Source organism: Anomaloglossus baeobatrachus, chromosome 1, assembly GCF_048569485.1.
Source record: "Anomaloglossus baeobatrachus isolate aAnoBae1 chromosome 1, aAnoBae1.hap1, whole genome shotgun sequence".
NCBI lineage: Eukaryota > Metazoa > Chordata > Amphibia > Anura > Aromobatidae > Anomaloglossus > Anomaloglossus baeobatrachus.
In genome coordinates, this window is record NC_134353.1 from 442886389 (window position 1) to 442908364 (window position 21976).

General features: G+C 49.3%; 1 protein-coding gene across 1 annotated transcript; it reads right to left on the bottom strand.

Moving 5' to 3' along the window:
- Positions 1–6675: 6675 nt before the first annotated feature.
- Positions 6676–12076, bottom strand: LOC142316906 (uncharacterized). Its single transcript, XM_075352681.1, has 2 exons — positions 11986–12076; positions 6676–11790 (listed from the first exon to the last, which is right to left on the bottom strand). Exon 2 carries the CDS (start codon positions 11583–11585, stop codon positions 7122–7124), a length of 4464 nt encoding a protein of 1487 aa, XP_075208796.1. The 5' UTR covers positions 11586–11790; positions 11986–12076; the 3' UTR covers positions 6676–7121.
- Positions 12077–21976: the final 9900 nt, after the last annotated feature.

The window sequence follows — 21976 nt, forward strand, 5'->3', positions numbered from 1 at the left end:
GAAAAAAAGGGAGACTCTGCTTGGAGTCCCCTTGCTGTGTATTACATGATTTTAGAAGGGCATGACATGCCTATATCTGTGTCTCCTCCTCTTTTTCCTCGTCCAGCTGTTTTGTTTTCACATGAGTATATGTCCTTGTCACTTTCCCATGTGTTTGTGGTGTCTTGGGAGATGTTTGTCACCTTTTGGACACCTTTGAAGGTGTTTTCTATGTGTTTTTATGTGTTTGTGTTTGCCTGCCATTGTTTTCAATGGGGTTTGAGAGGTTCGTTGAACAGTTCGTCGAACCAAACTCGAATGCGGCCTCCGTTCGACGAACCGAACTCGAGCCTCTAGAGCAGGGGTGGGCAATTAATTTTTCCATGGGGCCGCATGAGAACTTGGGATGGTTTTAGAGGGCCGGACTAATATAATTAACTCCGTTCTACCCAATACTGTATATAGTATATACACTAACCCTCCATAAACAAACAGTAAGTTAAACAATACAAAGATTCAATGAAAATATGGAGGTCAGTGGGAGCATACATACTGGCCCTGGTGGCCAGTGAGGAGCATACATACTGGCCCTGGTGGCCAGTGGGGAGCATACATACTGGCCCTGGTGGCCAGTGGGGAGCATACATACTGGCCCTGGTGTCCAGTGGAGAGCATACATACTGGCCCTGGTGGCGAGTGGGGAGCATACATACTGGCCCTGGTGGCGAGTGGGGAGCATACATACTGACCTTGGTGGCGAGTGGGGAGCCTACATACTGGCCCTGGTGGCCAGTGGAGAGCATACATACTGGCCCTGGTGGCCAGTGGGGAGCATACATATTGGCCCTGGGGGCACCGAGGGCTCCTCTGGCTGCCTTCTCTGAGTGTGTCTGCTTCCTCTATTACAGGCACAGGGGGACCTGAGAAGACACAAGTGCTGCTCCCCTGCTCTCCCCCCTCCTGCAGGCACTCTGCACTCTCCCTGCTGCTACTGGTGCACTTACACCAGTTTGCAGAACAGACGGTTTTGAAGTGGCCGCTGTGGAGATGAGCTGGTCATGTGAGGATCCTGGGGCAGGCAAAGGGGGCATGGTCAGAATCGACAGCAGCAGGAGGGGACAAGGAAGGCATCCGAGGAGTGTGTGTGTCCAGCATTCAGAGGAGGCATGGACGACAGCAAAAGGGGCGTGGCTAGCAGCATAAACGCCATGGAAGGCATTCAGAGACTGTGACCAGCATCCACAAAGGGCACGACTGGCAGCAGGAGGGGGCGTGACCGGCAGAGTGAAGGCGTGGCAGCTGCTTATCACTGCACTGCGGGCTACATAGCTTCCGGCAGTGAGAGCGGGGCTGAGGCATAGATCAGGCCATGCCTCCAACTCTCAGCAAGACGGGCGGGTCGGTCACAGACAGTAGGCGGGCCGCCCCTTGGCCAAGTCTGCTCTAGAGGCTCGCTCATCTCTACACACAGCCGACCTGAAACCCTAGTCACCCCCTCTTCGAGAAAAATAGGCATACCAGTGGGCGGGACCAGGCGGTTGGACACGCCCACCCTGGAGTCTAGACAGCCTGGGGCGGGAAAACAAGCAGATAGTTTTTGTAGTTCAAGTTGAGAGGAGTGTGGGCTGGAGCTAGGTGTAGCTCCAGCAGAGGAAGTTGAAGTTGAACGGTGTTGGGTCGGAGCCCTGGTGCCTTTGGCTAGGAGGCAGACGGTGGTCTCCATCAGCAGGAAATGGGAAGACGGCTCGGCAGATCCGAGGTGGACCGGGACAGGGTTGTAGCCCGCCGGTACCGACACAGAGAACTGACCCGGAAACCGTAGCACAGAGGGGGTACTTGGACCCTGAAGCCAGGACCGAAACCAGCGGCCTAGCTAATTAACCGATTGAGGGCAGGATTAGAGGACCTGTCCCATCCAAAGTCCATAAAAGAAGACAACAGCCCACCGATAGGGAGAAGGCCACCGCCAGGGCCCATAGATTCCACGGGCCAGCGTCTGCGGGCACGGCTCCTTAGGCCACAGCCAGCCGGGAGCGGACTCCTGAGTTCCAGACCAGGCAGTCCACCATACATAAAACAGGTGCAGAGGAAAAGGACAGTGACCACCAGCCCGGGTGGGGGACCTGAATGCAACCGGCCACGGCGGCCGGCCACCAGCACCTTGGTTTACCAAAAGACTCATGTGATTCATTTACTGTGAGTAACCAAACGTCCCCCTGCTTGCTCGTGCGCGCCGGCCCTTGCCGTCGCTATACCCTGCACAAAGACACTGGGCCCCGGGGCAACAATGCTTACCCACGGAGGGGTTAACATCCAGCTGACACTACATCTCCCGCGGGTGCCTCACAATAGCAGCGGTGGTGTCCCACCTCACCACACACCGTGGGTGGCGTCACAAACTTAACACGGCCTAGCTCGTACATAAATGTCCCCCCCTTGTTATTCGGCGTGTCCGCGAGACCTCCGGGTCGGGAGGATCTCTCGAGCCACAGACACACCCAGTGGGTCCGGACCTGAGCAGCGGCGGCTGCTGCCACTGGGGCGGCACACATATGTGACGCCCTGGCCTATAAGGTCGTCACAGGGTATTGTGTAACCTGCCCTTCTGCAGAGTATCCACCCTTTTTGGTTAACTGATCCCAGTTCCCTGGTGTTGTTAACTGCTAATCCAATGAAAATCCTAGGAACACTTCCCACTTGAACCTACCAGACACACCATTGGAGGGCCTGAAGGGAATAGGGCCACCCACATGGAGGGTTGGTGAGGCAAAAGTGAGGACAGTGACAGTTGAGAGTTGAGAGTGAAGGAGAGAGGAGGTGAAGTGGCTCTCGTGAGGAGAGGCCACGGAGGAGAGCTCCTGTGTAGTAGGTGGCAGACGTTGGTCTGGGCCTGGTAGGAGCTGGAACCCGGTCACAGGGGACAGTGTCAAGTGGCACGGACTGCCGAGGAGGGCAGCCAGCGGCCTTGAGCTATCACCGGGCAGGGGCTAGAACACGACGGGGTACATAGACCCCAGGCCGAAAAGTAGCTTCACGCGTTCCGGTAATTTACCCGACGGGGGTGAAGACTTCAAGTGTCATCCCCAACCCGCTCCAAAATCGGGGTACTAGCGTACCGATGGGATAGGACTTTCCCACTACAGTCCAAAGAAATCCTACACGTGAACCCTGAGAGCAAGCTCACTCCGTTAGTGATATGGGTGAGCGGGACTGGGAGCTAATGCCACTGTACATATCTCCCCTTCCCCTCCTTTTAATCGAGTGGCCGCGCAACCCCCGGGTCCGGAGACCCCTCGAGCCACCGTGGATCCGGATCCGAGCGGCGGCAGCAACCCAGCTGCCCGCACAGGGGCGGTACACATAATGTACAAAACTGAGCCAAACACAAAATAGCTCAAATACTGCTCCAGATTTTGATTCATGCTCTCTGTCTGACCATGGGACTGTGGATGGAAAGCCAACGAGTGAGACAATTTGATCCCCAACCGAGAGCAGAATGCTTTCTAAAAGTTCGTAATGAACTGAGTACCCCTATCAGATACAATATCAGACAGGACTCCATGTAGTCTGACAAGGTTAGGCATTAGGTAGAGACAGTAAGACAACAAAGTGGGTAATTTTAGAGAACCTGTCAACCACCAATATCCCTTTTTTCGTTGTTTTGGGGTTTTTTTGCTCCCCTTCTTCCGAGAGCCGTTTTTTTTTTTCCCATCAATAGTGCCATGTTAAGGTTTGCTTTTTGTGGGTCAAGTTGTAATTTTAAATGAAGCCTTCAGTTTTACCATAGTGTACTGAAAAATTTGGGTTTTGTTCACTATATGGTAAAACTGCTATGTCGGTGTGATGCCTCAGGTGGGTATGATTTCGTAAACACCAAACATGTTTCAGAAGTTTGTCCAAAAAAGTGGCGCACTTTTTGCTTCATTTTCCGCAACCCTTAGCGGTCACATTTTTCTGATATGATGGCTTATTTTTTGCGTCTCGAGCTGTTTTTAATGGCATAATTTTTGCGCAGATGCTACATTTTGATCGCCAGTTATTGCATTTTGCGCAAGATTTGTGACTACCAAAAACCATAATCTTGGAGTTTGGAATATTTTTGCCTCTGACCGATCAGATTAATTTATTTTGTATTTTGATAGATCGGGCATTTTTGAATGTGGCAATACCAAATGCGTGTATACAGTCATATGAAAAAGTTTGGGCACCCCTATTAATGTTAACCTTTTTTCTTTATAGCAATTTGGGTTTTTGCAACAGCTATTTCAGTTTCATATACCTAATAACTAATGGACTGAATAATATTTCTGGATTGAAATGAGGTTTATTGTACTAACAGAAAATGTGCAATCCGCATTTAAACAAAATTTGACCGGTGCAAAAGTATGGGCACCCTTATCAATTTCTTGATTTGAACACTCCTAGCTACTTTTTACTGACTTACTAAAGCACTAAATTGGTTTTGTAACCTCATTGAGCTTTGAACTTCATAGGCAGGTGTATCCAATCATGAAAAAGGTATTTAAGGTGGCCACTTGCAAGTTGTTCTCCTATTTGAATCTCCTATGAAGAGTGGCATCATGGGCTCCTCCAAACAACTCTCAAATGATCTGAAAACAAAGATTATTCAACATAGTTGTTCAGGGGAAGGATACAAAAAGTTGTCTCAGAGATTTAAACTGCCAGTTTCCACTGTGAGGAACATAGTAAGGAAAATGAAGAACACAGGTACAGTTCTTGTTAAGCCCAGAAGTGGCAGGCCAAGAAAAATATCAGAAAGGCAGAGAAGAAGAATGGTGAGAACAGTCAAGGACAATCCACAGACCACCTCCAAAGACTTGCAGCTTCATCTTGCTGCAGATGGTGTCAATGTGCATCAGTCAACAATACAGCGCACGTTGCACAAGGAGAAGCTGTATGGGAGAGTGATGTGAAAGAAGCTGTTTCTGCAAGCACGCCACAAACAGAGTCGCCTGAGTTATGCAAAAGCACATTTGGACAAGCCAGTTACATTTTGGAAGAAGGTCCTGTGGACTGATGAAACAAAGATTGAGTTGTTTGATCATACAAAAAGGCGTTATATGGAGGCAAAAAAACACGGCATTCCAAGAAAAGCACTTGCTACCCACAGTAAAATTTGGTGGAAGTTCCATCATGCTCTGGGGCTGTGTGGCCAATGCTGGCACCGGGAATCTTGTTAAAGTTAAGGGTCGCATGGATTCAACTCAGTATCAGCAGATTCTTGACAATAATGTGCAAGAATCAGTGACGAAGTTGAAGTTACGCAGGGGATGGATATTTCAGCAAGACAATGATCCAAAACACAGCTCCAAATCTACTCAGGCATTCATGCAGAGAAACAATTACAATGTTCTGGAATGGCCATCCCAGTCCCCAGACCTGAATATCATTGAAAATCTGTGGGATGATTTGAAGCGGGCTGTCCATGCTCGGCGACCATCAAACTTAACTGAACTGGAATTGTTTTGTAAACAGGAATGGTATATGAAATATACCTTCATCCAGGATCCAGGAACTCATTAAAAGCTACAGGAAGCGACTAGAGGCTGTTATTTTTGCAAAAGGAGGATCTACAAAATATTAATGTCATCTTTATGTTGAGGTGCCCATACTTTTGCACCGGTCAAATTTTGTTTAAATGCGGATTGCACATTTTCTGTTAGTACAATAAATCTCATTTTAATCCAGACATATTACTGAGTCCATCATTTATTAGACATATGAAACTGAAATAGCTGTTGCAAAAACTCAAATTGTTATAAAGAAAAAAGGTTAACATTAATAGGGGTGCCCAAACTTTTTCATATGACTGTATGTTTTATTTTTTTAACCCTTTGATTTTCAATGGGGAAAATGGGGGGTGATTTGAACTTTTAGGTTTTTTATTTTTTTTTTTTTTAATTTTTTAAAACTTTTTTTTACTTTACTAGTCCCCCTAGGGGGCTATAAAGATAAGCAGTTTGATTGCTCATTAATTTCTTCCAAACAGAGCTGCACAGCTCAGATCAGTAGAAATGCTTGTCTTCTGTTACAGCAAACTCGCTGTAATAGGAAGTGAGTCATGATAGCAACAGCAGTCATCACATTTCCCTGTGCAACCATGGCAACCATCGGCTCCCTATGATCACGTCATGGTGCCTCCGATGGCAGTGGGTATGTGCGCGTTATCAGCTGAGGGCATTTAAATCGCACTGTCACATTTTGACAGCGAGATTTAAGGGGTTAATAGGCGCGGGTAGATCGTAGACATTTGAGGGGATCACCGCTGGCTCATCGCAGCAGCCAGAGGTGATTACATTCTTCATGAATTAGGACGTACCATTACAACCTCCGTCATGAAGGGGCTAAAATAACCATGTTGCCAGCAGAGAGGGGGGCATATCTGTAATTAAATCCATGGATTTGTCCGTCCAGGGTTTGCGAGGTGTTCTGGCACCCTCAATCTGTGCGTTGGAAGACGAGTTGACAGACAGCTTAACTCTTTCCCATCAATGCATTGACTCGGACGCTGGGGGTCCTTTACAACTTTTATTAATGAGATCAGTGTAAAACTACAAGAAATAAATGAAAATACTAAGTACAACATACAACATATCTGAGTTACATAGCATTCCATTTGATACAGGACATGCAGGGTAAATGCACTACATGGCGAATACATATTAGCTAATGACAGGATAATACTTGCAGAACAGACCAACTACATTATAATTTTGATGAGCCCTAACCAGGGGATCATAACTCACCGACTGTGCTATGTAGAGGCAAACATAAGGAGCAGAGATCTGGAGAGATATTCAGCATGCAGAATGTGTGTGTTCATGTAACTGAAATGGCTGCTGAAGAAGAAGGGGCAGAGCCTATGCAAGGTCTGATGGGTAACTACATAAGCCTTGGTAGGACAATTTTCATTGCACAGTAACCAGTGAAACATTAAACTAACTGCAGTAAGACAACATTGTCAACAGATGGCGCTGTTGGATATCACTGGACAAGTGGACAGTATCAATGTCAATTACTAAATGTAATCTTATTACTTGGCATAATAAAATAATTATATGCATTTCTATGAAGGCATGACACTCCCCGTCTGGCATCCGGGGGAATGCCACAAACTTAAACTAGAGCAATAGAATAAGTTCAGATACAGGTCTAAGAAACAGCTTTCCACTTTGCTTGGGAATCTTGATTTCCACTTTCCTGACCTGTCCGTCTTGACTTGGGAAGACCTTGGTTACCAATCCTAGAGGCCACTCGTTCCTTTTAGACTGAGTGTTCTTCACTAGGACGACATTCCCAGGTTTCATGTTGGGTCTACTATCTTGCCATTTGTCTCTTGTCTGTAATGTAGAGAGATATTGTTTTCTCCACTTAGTCCAGAAAAGGTCTGCTAACATTTGAACTCTTTTCCATTGAGATTTGTACAAGTCTTTTGTAGTAAACTCTCCAGAAGTCGGCATACTCACATTAAACTTCTGGGTGAGGAGAGTTGAAGGGGTGAGCAGAGATAGGTCATCAGGGTCATTGGATATGGGAACCAGTGGTCTGGCGTTCATTATAGCTACTACCTCGGCCATGAAGGTTGTTAGAGTCTCATGAGTGAGCTTCGAAGGACCAAGTTGCAGAAAGATGGAATCGAGGATTCTGCGAGCGATGCCGATCATGCGCTCCCACACACCTCCCATATGAGATGAGTGCGGTGGGTTAAAGGTCCACGTACAACCTAGTTCTGAAAGACGTCTTTCTACTTGGTTAATGTCCAGATTTGAGGGAATCTTTAGTTCACCACATGCTCCTACAAAGTTAGATCCTCTGTCAGAGCGTATATGCTTTACATGTCCTCTGAGAGAAATGAATCGTCTGAAGGCATTTATGAAGCTGGATGTGTCCATTGTCTCAATGACTTCTATGTGTACGGCTCTAATACTCAAACATGTGAACAAGACGGCCCAGCGCTTGCTGTTTGCATGTCCTCCCCTAGTCTGACGTGTGACAACTGACCAGGGACCAAACACATCGAGGCCCACGTTAGTAAAAGGAGGTTCGGTACTCAAACGGTCTGCTGGTAGGTCTGCCATTTTTTGGGATTGACAAGAACCACGGAGTTTCCTGCAGATGATACATTTGAAGATGACTCTACTCACAAGTCGCTTAGCTCCTGTTATCCAGAAACCCGCTTCCCGTAGGGCTCCTTCAGTTATCAAGCGCCCTTGATGTCTAACCTGTGCGTGATAATGCTCAACCAGCAGGAAAGCAACATGGCCATGAGGAACAATGATTGGAGTACACTCGTCATTTTCAAGCTTTGCATTTGAAATTCGTCCCCCGACTCTCAGCAGTCCTTGAGTATCCACAAACGGGTCCAGTTTTTTAAGGGGACTATCTTTTGGGACACTTCTGTGGTTCCGGAGGGACTCTAGAGTCTGGGTATAAGCTTCATGCTGTACACAACAGATGATTGCGTGTTTGGCTTGCGTGAGCTCTTCTACTGTGTAAGCTTTATGACAACGATGCCAGCCTTTGCATGGAGCTGGTCTCGACTGTCTGTTTTTAAAGGATCTAATGACATGGATCAGGCAAGTCAAGGCTCTGTAGGCCGATCTACAGGTAGAGAATCTGAGGAAGCGGCGAGAATCAAGGTGCCTGTTGGTGATCGTTGTGCTAAGTGTGGAAACTTGAGGCCGTAGCTCTACATCTGATTCTGGTTCGAAGAGTTCATGTGTATGTGTCTCGTGAGCAGTGGGTACTGGTTGATACAGAAATGCAGGTCTGACTAGCCAGTTAGTGTCTTTGAGGCGTGGTGCCGATACCGCTCTGGTCGCATGGTCTGCAGGATTTTGGTCGGTTGGTATTTTGAATATTTTGTCCATGAAAGCAAAGAAATGTACCTCCATTTCTGGCTTCTTTGAGAAACTTGGCTTTAAGTAGGTAAGGCGCTTTAGTGCCATCTCTTTGTTGTTAGGAAGACGGGGTCTTTGTGGCTTGAATGGTAGTGGAGCCACCCAGCTGTCGTTTTCATCCTTGTGAAATCCTTGATCCATTATCTCCAGGAAGGTCTCATCTTCAATGGAATGGGCTAGTTTATAATCTTGTTTGGTCTTTTGAAAGACAGCGCACCCTAGATGATCTTTGTCTCCGTCGCACAATTCATCCATGGCGTATCTGTCTTTCCCTCCATTTAAGTGTGCTGAATTGGTGAGATTCTCCTTCACTAGGAATTTGTTGGGGCAGGGTAGGAAAAAGGATGGACGGCCACTCTCCAATGTGTTCGTGTAGAGAGATTGGACGTTGTTCGGCTTGTGAGCATTCCCGAGGCAGACGTCCCCTATAACTACCCATCCTAGATCTAGCTTCTGAGCGTAGGGCGAGTTATGAGGACCGTTTATCTGTTTCCTCACCTTGTGAACTCTGATGATGTCTCTCCCCAGCAAAAGGACCAACTTGGCTTGGGAATTAAGTGCAGGAATGAGATGCGCTATGTTTCTCAAATGGGGATGGTGTAGTGCCGCTTCTGGAGTGGGTATCTCTTCTCTATTGTTCGGGATGGCATTGCACTCGATTAATGTAGGAAGGGGTAAGGATGTCTTCCCATCTAGGGATTCGATTTGATAACCTGTTGCCCTCCTGCCAGATTCTTCACTCACTCCTGTACATGTTTTCAGTGAGTAGGAGCAGCTAAGTCCCTTGATTCCAAAGATGTCAAAGAAAGCTGAGCTGGCGAGTGATCTATTACTCTGGTCGTCGAGTATAGCATAGAGTTTAACCGCTTTTTCTCTGTAGCCCATAGGGTAAACTGTAACCAGACAGATCTTTGAGCAGGATTTGTTAGTGAGACCTTCTCCACAAACTTGAGTGCACTGGGGTGACACTTCAGGAGGTGTACTCTCTGTCTCCTCCCCGCCGTGCTCTGTAAGTCGGTCGATGTGCGTGGAATTCTGTGGGGCTGGTTCTGGGTGTAGAGCTGTGCTGTGCTCTTGACTGTTACACTCCGAACAAGTGATACTGGCATTGCAGTCTCTAGCTAAGTGAGATGTGGATGCACAACATCTGTAACATATGTTGTTTTCTCTGAGGAAGATTCTACGGTCTTTAAGAGATTTTCCTCTAAAACTCCTGCACTGTTGCAGTGGGTGAGGCCTTTTGTGTAGGGGGCACTCTTTGTCTGGGTCAATTGTTAGTGACCCTTCAGGTTCTGTTGTACTGTGGGTCTTGCGTGATGAATCTGTAGCAGACACATTAGTTTTGTGTACAGTGATAGGTGAGCCTCGAGGGTTGCGTACTGGAGCAGGCTTACCTGTTCGTGGGTTGATGGGATCTGCGGTGGAAAGGTCAAAGCTGGGATCATTCCTGATCTTGGCTTGCTGGCGCACAAAATCTACGAAGACATGGAATGGAGGAAACGGCACGTTGTGACGTTGTTTGTAATCTGAACCCCGGTTCAACCATTTCTCTTGCAGACTGTAAGGCAACTTATTCACTATGGGTTTAATACCTCTGGCTGCATCTAGGGACGCGAGGCCTGGCAGGTCTCCTTCAAACTTGGCGACTTGGAGTTCTACCAAGAGGTCGCTCAATTCTCTTAGCATGTGAAAGCTCTTATTAGAGATCTTGGGAAAGTCCTCCAACCTTTTGAAGAGGGATTCTTCTATCCTCTCTGAAGAGCCATAGCACTCATCAAGTCTCTCCCATAACAGGCACAAACCTTTGCTCGGGTGGTTGATGCTGATATCCCTGATGCGTTTTGCATGTTCTGCTGATTCGTTTCCTAGCCACTTGACCAAGAGATCGATCTCTTCATTGGCAGAGATGTCCAGGCCGGCCGTGGCGTTTCTGAAGGAAGCTCTCCACGCTCTGTAACTTTCAGGACGGTCGTTAAACTTTAAAAGACCTTTGGTGAGTAACTCACGGCGTGCGAAGAACTTGAGGAAATCTGGTAGCTCTTGATTTCTGAGAGGGTGGTCCTGATACATGTTGCTATGATGAGGTCCCAGTGAGTTATTGTTGCCATCAAATACGTTGTCGCCATGATAGTCACCATCGGGGACCTCCATTTTGGGACGGTTCGCTGTGTAATAGGAATCTACAAACTTGGGTGCAGGTGACACTGATGGTGTTAGGTGGACGGAATTACCTTCATGCTTAACATGGGATGTTTGTTGAATGAAGGTTGATGGCTGAATGGCAGGATTAAGTCTCTCTCTTGGAGCTGAATGTAGACGGTCGTCTGATGCGGTATGCTTTAGTACGTAGTCTGAAGTGCGTTGTGAGATATCCCGATGACTGTGTTCGGGTCCGAGCCTTAACCTGAAACTTTTACTGTCGCTGCGTGCTGCTTCTTCTAAAGCCTGTACTTCAGCTTCTGCTGCTGCTGCTTCTGTGTCTACAGCAAGTTTTGCAAGGTCGGCTTCTAGACGTGCTTTTTCTGTCTTTAATTTCAACTCTTGTTCAGCAAAGGCAGCTCTCACTTTGGCGGCTTCCGCCTTCGCCCTGGCGGTGGCAATTGCAGCGCTGCTCACAGACTTCCTTGAAGCTGACGAGCTTACATGGGAGCGTGTTACATAAACTTCAGATCCTCTATCTGACATGGTGTCTGTATGCGGCTTGACTGCTCTCTGATAGAAGTCGGCGTCTATGCTTCAACCCCGTTAATAGCAGTCGTTTTACTGTTCTGGCACCCTCAATCTGTGCGTTGGAAGACGAGTTGACAGACAGCTTAACTCTTTCCCATCAATGCATTGACTCGGATGCTGGGGGTCCTTTACAACTTTTATTAATGAGATCAGTGTAAAACTACAAGAAATAAATGAAAATACTAAGTACAACATACAACATATCTGAGTTACATAGCATTCCATTTGATACAGGACATGCAGGGTAAATGCACTACATGGCGAATACATATTAGCTAATGACAGGATAATACTTGCAGAACAGACCAACTACATTATAATTTTGATGAGCCCTAACCAGGGGATCATAACTCACCGACTGTGCTATGTAGAGGCAAACATAAGGAGCAGAGATCTGGAGAGATATTCAGCATGCAGAATGTGTGTGTTCATGTAACTGAAATGGCTGCTGAAGAAGAAGGGGCAGAGCCTATGCAAGGTCTGATGGGTAACTACATAAGCCTTGGTAGGACAATTTTCATTGCACAGTAACCAGTGAAACATTAAACTAACTGCAGTAAGACAACATTGTCAACAGATGGCGCTGTTGGATATCACTGGACAAGTGGACAGTATCAATGTCAATTACTAAATGTAATCTTATTACTTGGCATAATAAAATAATTATATGCATTTGTGGCGCCCCTGACCTGGTCAGGCACCACTGAGTACTGCACCCATGCTGGGGACAGTACAATACAGGTAATCCAGAAGGCTGACCGAGGTGTGACTACACAGGCGCATAGTGATCAGGTCTCACACATGTACCTTTGGGAGGACCCCTGGGGATCCCAGGAGGGGGCAAAGCCTTCACCTCCACTGGAATAGTGGAGGGGGTAAAAAGCCTCCATCTCCACTCAAGGGGTGTGGTGGAGAGCCTGGTTGCTAGGTGGCGTAGGCAAGAACAGGAGAGGAGGAGCAGTGAGCCGGTTCAGTGTGCAGTTCAGGGGGAGCAGACGTCAGGAGCAGACCCCTGGGGCTGTTGCAGTCTGACAGCGTCCGCGCAGTGGCTACCGACGGGGGAGAACGGTCACCTAGTAGTGCTACCCGAAATCCATCTTCAGCTAAAGAGAGAGCAACGGAGTGGGAAGTAAGGAGACTGCTAGGGAGTTACCAGGCCCAAACGGGTAGTAGGTCCCAGTGCAGGGATAGATCCACCTTTCCTTGCCAAACCTGCTTGAGGGGGCACTTCACACCCCCAAGATCACACTACAAAGTCCGCAGCCGCGTCGCCACAGTTAGGGCCCATAGTTCACAGGAGGCAAGCAGCCGGAGTGTCCTGGTTCAGGCTACAAGCAAACGGACAAAACAAAGGGGAGAGAGGCTTCAGCAACTTCCCTGGGTGACCCCCATAGGGACTAAAAGTCGGGGTTACCCCAAAACGCAAAGGGCTAAGGAAGGCGAGTCGGTAGTCACCCTCACCAGTCAGCCTGAAGGACACCTGGTTCCAGCCTGGTTCATCCCAGCTACGCCCGGGTTACTCACTCTGCCACCTTCCATGAGTAAAACCCCTGAAAGACATCCTGCTTGTGTGGAGTTATTCTGCGCCTTGTGGTTCTACACACCTACATAGGGCCCTGGGGCTTGCCTCACTCTCAGGAGGCTATTACAACCGACTGCACCCACCATCAGCCCCAGGCATCCCTTAATCTGCAGTGGCGGTCCCCACTGACCGCAATTCTGAGAGTGGCGTCACGACAAATAGAAGATTTCCTACCTGTGACAAGATCCAGCCGAGTGGAGTCCCTGAAGGTAATGCACCGACACTGCACTTGTGGGGCTTCACATCTGGCGTCACGAACAGGATAAGGACTAGACCTGTTCAGACAGGTGACCATGTGCCTGGGCGGTCCGCTTGAAAAATTGGAAGCGCCGCCATATTGCCACCATGAAAAGCGCGCTGAAAAACAACAGCAGCCCGCGCTGGGAGAAGTTACCGCCCACGAAGAGGTGTGGCTACCCAGAGATCCCCTGCAGAGTCCTGACCTCGCAAGTAAAGAGAGCGGAAGCGTTCAGAGACGTCGGGACAGAAAGGGAGCCAGAAGCCTGCTGTTAGAGGAAATGGCGTCTGAACACAGAGACCCAGAGCCAGGCTCCACTGCCTGGTGGTGTCGGGAGCTTGCCGAGTTCTGCGATCAACTGGAGGCCAGGGTCGGAAGGCAGATCAGAGAGGGACATACGGAGTTTCTGGAAATGGCCGCGGCGGTTCAGGCCTATGAGGGGAGAGCCGCGCGCCGAGTGCCAGACCGGACGGTGACGACTCAGACCCCGATGCTGCCAACGATGGGTGAGTCCAGCGTTGCCCCTGCCAGCGCGAGTGCCCCGATCCCTGCTGCCATGCCCGCGGCCCCTGAAGAGGCGTCCGGCGCGGCGACGCTGAAGCAGGCCGCAGCCACGCCAGGTGCAGCCCGCCAAGCCCAGGCCGCCGCAGCGATGCCCTGCTCGGCCCACCGAGACCCGGTCCCTGCAGCAACGCCCAGTCCGGCCCGCAAAGATCCGGCTGCCACCGCGACCCTCATCCATGCCGCAGGCGTGACGCTGACCCAGGCCGCCGCCTTGCTAGGCCCGGCCCGCCAAGACCCCACCGCAGCAGCGACGCTCATCCACGCCGCAGGCGAGGTGCTGAACCAGGCCGCAGCCACGCCAGGTGCGGCCCGCCAAGCCCAGATCGCTGCAGCGACGCCCAGCCCAGCCTGCACAGATCCCATCGCAGCTGCGACGCCAATCCAGGCCGCCGCAGCGATGCCCTGCCCGGCCCGCCAAGAACCGGTCATAGTAGCGATGCCCGCTAAGACGCCAGCTGCAACAGCGACGCTGATCCAGGCCGCCGCCATGCCAGGCGCGGCCCGCCAAGACCAGGCCGCCGCCATGTCAGGCGCGGCCCGCCAAGACAAGGTTGTATCACCATTTACCAGAGCAGACACCGCTCCCCAGTCCAAGGAGGTCCCTGCTAGGAAGTCTACGCTGGGGGAGGACCCCGAATACCAGAAGCTGAAGGCTGACCTAGAGGCCCAGTTCCCAAAGGAGATGGTGGACCGGTATCTGCTCCCTCCACATACCCCTCAGAAGACTCTAGAGATGTCCACGCCAAAAAGTCCACCGCCCGGGCCAGCTGATGAACACTCATCCCCAGCGCTGCCACCAAAGGAGTGCTCAGAAGAACTAAGGGGGAGAGGAGGCCAGGAAGCTGAGGAGCTGACCCCGGAGCCATCAGCAGTGGATCCATGCCCAGAGCCAGAGATGCTGCCGTATTCCCGCTGGGATGAAGAGGAAGAGTTGCCTAGAAACCTCACCTGGGGGCCTGCAGGCAGCGAAGTAACAGCCCAGCAGAATCCAGCCCGTAGGACACGGCGCCGTAGCAGAACCAAGCTTTCCCCTGCACCGCAGTCTCCAGAGCAGAAAGACGAAGTCATGGCCAGAGACTTGGAAGAGAAACGGTTCCTGAGAAGGGCCAAATCCCAGGTTAGAGGTCCACTTTGTCGTGGTGTAGTAGAGGATTTCAGTTTGAAGAGTGGATATGGCTTCATAGTAGCTCCTGGTATAAAAGAAGGCATATTTGTGAATAGAAGGGATGTTAGAGCCCATTTGCCCAGAGGACATCCTGGAAGAAACCTACGGATGGGAGACACAGTGGAGTTTACAATGCATCAAGGAGAAAGAGGCTGGTATGCACTAGATGTTACGCCATGTCCTAAAGAAAAGGAAACAGACACAGAGGAAGAAAGGAAAGACAGAGATAGAGAAAGAACAGACAAAGAACCCACTGATGAGACCACCACGGATGATGAAAGAGATCGAGAAACCAACAGGTGCCGCAGCCCTACAGGCCCAAGCCCTGGTATGGAGGAGTAGAGAAAAGTAAAGTACAACAAGTTACTGTTTTGACCAGTTTGAAGTTTTGCAACGTTACTGTTTAAGAGATGTGCCCACATAAACTAATGTGAGAAATGAACCTTAAGGCTATGAACTGGCTATAGCCACAAACTCTCGCAGTGTAAATAGTTACACCAGAGGGTACCACCACCAGAGCCAGCCTGTTTAGGGGCTTGGCTCGTCTGCAACCAGGGAGCACGTCCATTATGGGGCCTTGGCTTACCTGCAACCAGAGAGCATGCCTGTTTATGGGGCCTGGCTCTCCACCACAAAGAGGGTACCTGGTCAGCACCAACTGTGGAGGCCGCCTCTACATCCTGCCAGAAGAGGCTGAAGGCGCGGATCCACCAGGCCAGGTATACCCCGAAACCACCAGACCCTGGAAGCCGCCTCTACATCCTGCCAGAAGTGGCTGAAGGCGCGGCCAACGGGAGAGGAAGATTGGAGGAAAGGTCTGGGGAAGTAGATGGCCCAGATCTGGTTACCAAAAGGACCGGTGACCTGCCTCCTGAAAGGGTTTGGGTGGGTTAACGGACTTGTGGGTGGAGGGTGGTGATGTATGGTACCTGGTGGTTTTAAAATGTTTTAATGTTTTATGCATTTTAAAATGTTGTCTTGCAGCCCGAGGACGTGCTGGTGATAACTAAGGGGGAATGTGGCGCCCCTGACCTGGTCAGGCACCACTGAGTACTGCACCCATGCTGGGGACAGTACAATACAGGTAATCCAGAAGGCTGACCGAGGTGTGACTACACAGGCGCATAGTGATCAGGTCTCACACATGTACCTTTGGGAGGACCCCTGGGGATCCCAGGAGGGGGCAAAGCCTTCACCTCCACTGGAATAGTGGAGGGGGTAAAAAGCCTCCATCTCCACTCAAGGGGTGTGGTGGAGAGCCTGGTTGCTAGGTGGCGTAGGCAAGAACAGGAGAGGAGGAGCAGTGAGCCGGTTCAGTGTGCAGTTCAGGGGGAGCAGACGTCAGGAGCAGACCCCTGGGGCTGTTGCAGTCTGACAGCGTCCGCGCAGTGGCTACCGACGGGGGAGAACGGTCACCTAGTAGTGCTACCCGAAATCCATCTTCAGCTAAAGAGAGAGCAACGGAGTGGGAAGTAAGGAGACTGCTAGGGAGTTACCAGGCCCAAACGGGTAGTAGGTCCCAGTGCAGGGATAGATCCACCTTTCCTTGCCAAACCTGCTTGAGGGGGCACTTCACACCCCCAAGATCACACTACAAAGTCCGCAGCCGCGTCGCCACAGTTAGGGCCCATAGTTCACAGGAGGCAAGCAGCCGGAGTGTCCTGGTCCAGGCTACAAGCAAACGGACAAAACGAAGGGGAGAGAGGCTTCAGCAACTTCCCTGGGTGACCCCCATAGGGACTAAAAGTCGGGGTTACCCCAAAACGCAAAGGGCTAAGGAAGGCGAGTCGGTAGTCACCCTCACCAGTCAGCCTGAAGGACACCTGGTTCCAGCCTGGTTCATCCCAGCTACGCCCGGGTTACTCACTCTGCCACCTTCCGTGAGTAAAACCCCTGAAAGACATCCTGCTTGTGTGGAGTTATTCTGCGCCTTGTGGTTCTACACACCTACATAGGGCCCTGGGGCTTGCCTCACTCTCAGGAGGCTATTACAACCGACTGCACCCACCATCAGCCCCAGGCATCCCTTAATCTGCAGTGGCGGTCCCCACTGACCGCAATTCTGAGAGTGGCGTCACGACAAATAGAAGATTTCCTACCTGTGACAAGATCCAGCCGAGTGGAGTCCCTGAAGGTAATGCACCGACACTGCACTTGTGGGGCTTCACACATTTCTATGAAGGCATGACACGAGGTACACCTAGAGGTAGAAAACACCCCGACGGACACCATTCTGCAGTAATTTACTCCTGCAGGGCTGAATACCAGTGAACCTGAACCAGCCAATTCCCGGCTCTGGCTGAACAACTTTGAAGTATTAGGTTACTTGTCAAACTCTGTAATGTGATCACCACAATAAGACCAGAATTGTTGCACAAGCTGCAGCTATTATCGGCACTGAGCAGCAGTATCCAGTAGGAAGGCAACTGCTGTAATTTGTAATTAGCAACCTGTGTTCCTAGCAGAGTTCCCCAGGTCAGCAGGAACTAACTCCTGCTGGACTGAGGAACAGTAAACATGAAATAACTGATGCACAGCTCTGGCTGAACAACTAGGAGACAACAGGTTGCCTGTCAGACTCTGCATTGTGAACAGAGCCTGACGATGCTGTGACACCTAATGAGTTTGTAACTAACATCACATAACAGTAGTCTATTGTGCATGTTGATGTGTGTTTAGGATCATTATCCATTTGTAGAAGCCATCCTGTCAGTGCCTAGTATAGGTTAAGTTTCTTAAAATTCAGCCAGACATGATGATAGTTTGTTTATAAACGGGGGATAAGCCCCTCATTGTTTCTACAAGACTCTTAAGGCCCAGTCACACACACAACGACTTACCAGCAATCCCGAAAACGATGCGACCTGATAGGGTTCGCTGGTAAGTCGCTGGGAGGTCGCAGGTGAGATGTCACACAGTCAGACCTTACCAACGAGGCAGGAACGATACAGGTTGCAGTAGCGACCTGTATAACGATCTCAGCAGTCACTGTGACTCTGTCACACAGTGTCAAACACAGCGATGTGTCCTGCCCAGCAGGACATTGCCTTTGAAGAAAATGGCCTGGACGACGGATGCGGCGCCTATAGATTTCCATTGCAAAAAAAGGCGGACGGCGCTGGATCTGTCGCCTTCAGTTTTTTTGCTGGTCTCAAAAAACGTTACATTCTGCGTTGCTTCCGGCGGCCGCACAGACAATTGTTGCCAGATGCGTCGTACGACGGATGAAACGTGAGGCCATGCATCGCAATCCGGCACTAATACAAGACTATGAGAAAAAAACGGATCAGGCGCTGGATCCATTTTTTTCCCAATTCGCTGGATTGCGCCTGATTGCAGAAAACTGATGTGCGAAAGAGGCCTAAGGCTATGTGCGCACTAGGCGTTTTTTTCACGCTGCGTTTTTTGTGCGTTTGTCGACAAAAAACGTACAAAAAACGTACCCACAGTAAAAACGCGATACGTTTTTACTGCGTGTTACCGCGTTTTTGGCTGCGCTTTTGCTCACTGCTTTTTTATGCGTTTTTTTATCAGTGAACAATGCCATTACAGATTGTTGAGAAAAAAAACCCAAAAAGGTCTGATGTAATTTCCTTCTTCAATATGTTCTTCATTCTCCACTAGTGTATGCAGGAGAGCAGACAGCTGCAGAACTACAAGGCTCAGCATTCTCCATCCAGGACTGTAGGCTGGAGGGAGAGGCAGGGGGAGCAGAACTACAAGGCTCAGCATACTCCATCCACTAGTGTATGCAGGAGAGAAGACAGCAGCTACAGAACTACAGGGCTCAGAATCCTCCATCCAGGACTGTATGCAGGAGTTTTTTGCCCTCCAAAAAAATTACGTGGGTTTCGCCATATTTTTTATGCTAGCCAGGTACAGCAGGCAGGTACGGGCTACCCCCAACCCCCAGCTGCCTATTTGTAGCCGGCTGGGAACGAAAAATATAGGGAAGCCCTTTTTTTTTTAATTATTTCATGAATTTCATGAAATAATTAAAAAAAAAAAAAAATGACGTGGGCTTCGCCCAATTTTTATGTCCAGCCAGGTACAACTAGACAGCTGGGGATTGGAATCCGCAGTGCAGGGTGCCCCAGCTTTCTGGGCACCCCGGCTGCGAATTGCAGTCTGCAGCCACCCCAGAAAATGGCACTTTCATAGAAGTGCCATCTTCTGGCACTGTATCCAACTCTTCCAGCTGCCCTGATGCCGGGTGGCTCGCTGGGTAATAATAGGGTTAGGGTTAGCTGTATATTGATCAGCTGGCCCTAAGCCCGAAATTCATGGTGTCACGCCAATATTAGACATGGCCACCATGAATTTCTAGTAAAGATAAAAAAAAAAAAAAACGCAACACACAGAAAAATATTTTTATTAGAAATAAAAAACAACACAATTAGTGACTCAATCTTTATTGAAATAAAGAACCTCCCTCCACAGTAATCCTGGGTCAAGGGTCCCGCGCCGTCCTATCCGGATCCAATATCAACTGATCGGTTTGCTGGAAGGCAAAGCGATCAGATAATGTGTTAGGTTCAATGGCCTGAGTCACATCACACATCAGCTGATTGTATAAACGGCTTTTATACAATCAGCTGATGCATCAGTGAGAAAAAAAAATATACACGTCTGTGCCGACTCCCGTCTAATCGCTGCAGGAGCTGCCGGTAATCATCTGATGAAGTCTGATGGCATCAGCTGATAGTTTAGCCGGCCGGGTAGTTAAAAGCCGACCTCACCGCTGTCACTGTCACTGTCAGCTGATTCCGTCAGGTGATCAGCGCCTTGTCCTGCAGCTATCGGAGGTGTCCCGGCCGTCTGCACACAGCTGGAGCGGGGGTGCCGGTATCGAGCAGAGGAGCTGGGAGCGGACATGGCACCGGGAGTCTGCAGACAGGTGAGTATGACATTTTTTATTTCTACTGTTCACTTTTGATTTCGCAGCTGCTTCCATCTCCCGTCCGTACATGGCGCCGTACGGGAGCGGACATGGAGGGAGGTTGAAGCAACGATGGCGGTGAAAAACGCAAAAATAATTGACATGCTGCGTTTTTGTGGGCACCACAAAAACGCAGATAAAAAGTCACTGTGTGCGGACAGTACTTCTGAAAACCCATAGACATTGCTGGGGAAGTAATGTCACAGCGTTTTCAGCACAAAAACATGGTTAAAAACGCCGCTAAAAACGCAGCAAAAACATCTAGTGGGCACAGGGCCTTTAGTCCCCTGTGCGGCTGCACTATTGATGTGTCTGCCCGTGCAGCAGACATAGCTGAAGATTACTGGCATTATTGGACATATCAGGTTCCCTCTAACATCAATGCTTCATCAGTGATTTCAACATATGATGAAATAAAATGCAGGGCTTTTCCTATTCATCGCAGTGTTAATCTCGGAGAATACATGACCTGTACACTGATGACATCTGTGTGCTGTCTGTGATTTTCACACACTCGTATGGGTGAATTTGTTCTGTGACTGATCAAAAACTGAGATCTTTCAGATTTTTTTTTATAGCAACACAGTCATCAAAAAAGCATGGACATGTGAATAGCGCCATAGATGGTAATGGGTATGAGGAAAAACAAGGATCTGAGTGAGGCCCAAGTATGAAATATGCGACTACCCCGCACCTTCTTAATGTTACCCGCAATGGTAAATTTCCTCCCCATTAATTAAGGGGTTAATACACACATATTAATGATGCTGAAGTTGGTTTCTTATTCGTTCAATTTCTTATTCCTCCATTATTAAAAAAACCTTCTCTTGATCCATCCTGCACAAGCAACTATAGACAAGTCTCCAATTTCCCCTTCATTTGCAAACTCTTGGAGCGCCTGGTCTACTCTCGCCTCACCTGCTACCTTTCCACTTACTCTCTTCTAGATTCTTTACAGTCTGGCTTCCGCCCTTTACACTCAACAGAAACTTCTCTTGTCAAAGTGACCGATGATGACCTATTGACAGTAAAACTTAATGGTGACCACTCTTTGCTTATTCTTCTTGACCTCTCTGCCGCCTTCAAAACTGTTGACCACCATCTCCTTCTCTCTATGCTCCATTCTATCGGCCTAATGTACACTGCTTTCCTGGTTCTTTTCCTAGCTCTCTGGCCGCTCATTCAGTGTATCATTTGCTGGCTCCACATCTTCCTCTCACTGTTGGGGTCCCTCAAGGTTCAGTCCTTGGCCCTCTACTTTTCTCCCTCTACACTGCCCCAATTGGAATGACCATCAGCAGATTTGGCTTCCAGTACCATCTTTATACTGATGACACACAGCTATACACCTCATCCCCTGAGCTCACCCCCGCTGTACTACAGAACACAAGTGACTGCCTGACTGCAGTTTGCTACATCATGTCTGCTCTCTATCTGAAACTTAACCTTCCAAAACTGAAAAACTGAACTTCTTCTTTTCCCCCCGTCTTCCAACCTTCCTAAACCTGACATCTCCCTCTCTGTGTGCGGCACAACGATAAGTCCTAGGCAGCAATCTCGCTGTCTGGGTGATATACTTGACACTGATCTCTCCTTCACCTCCCACATACAATCTCTTGCCCGCTCCTGCCGCTTGCACCTCAAGAACATCTCTAGAATCCGCCCCTTTCGCACAATGGAATCAACAAAAACCCTCACCGTGGCCCTGATCCACACTCGCCTTGACTACTGTAACTCTCTATTAATTGGTCTCCCCCTAACTAGACTCTCTCCTCTACAGTCCATCCTTAATGCAGCAGCCAGGGTCACCTACCTGGATAACCGCTACTCGGATGCCTCTGCTCTGTGCCAGTCATTG

What these genes read in the sequence shown, in the direction of transcription:
- LOC142316906 (XM_075352681.1), bottom strand. Translation starts at nt 11,585, where the DNA reads ATGTCAGATAGAGGATCTGAAGTTTATGTAACACGCTCCCATGTAAGC.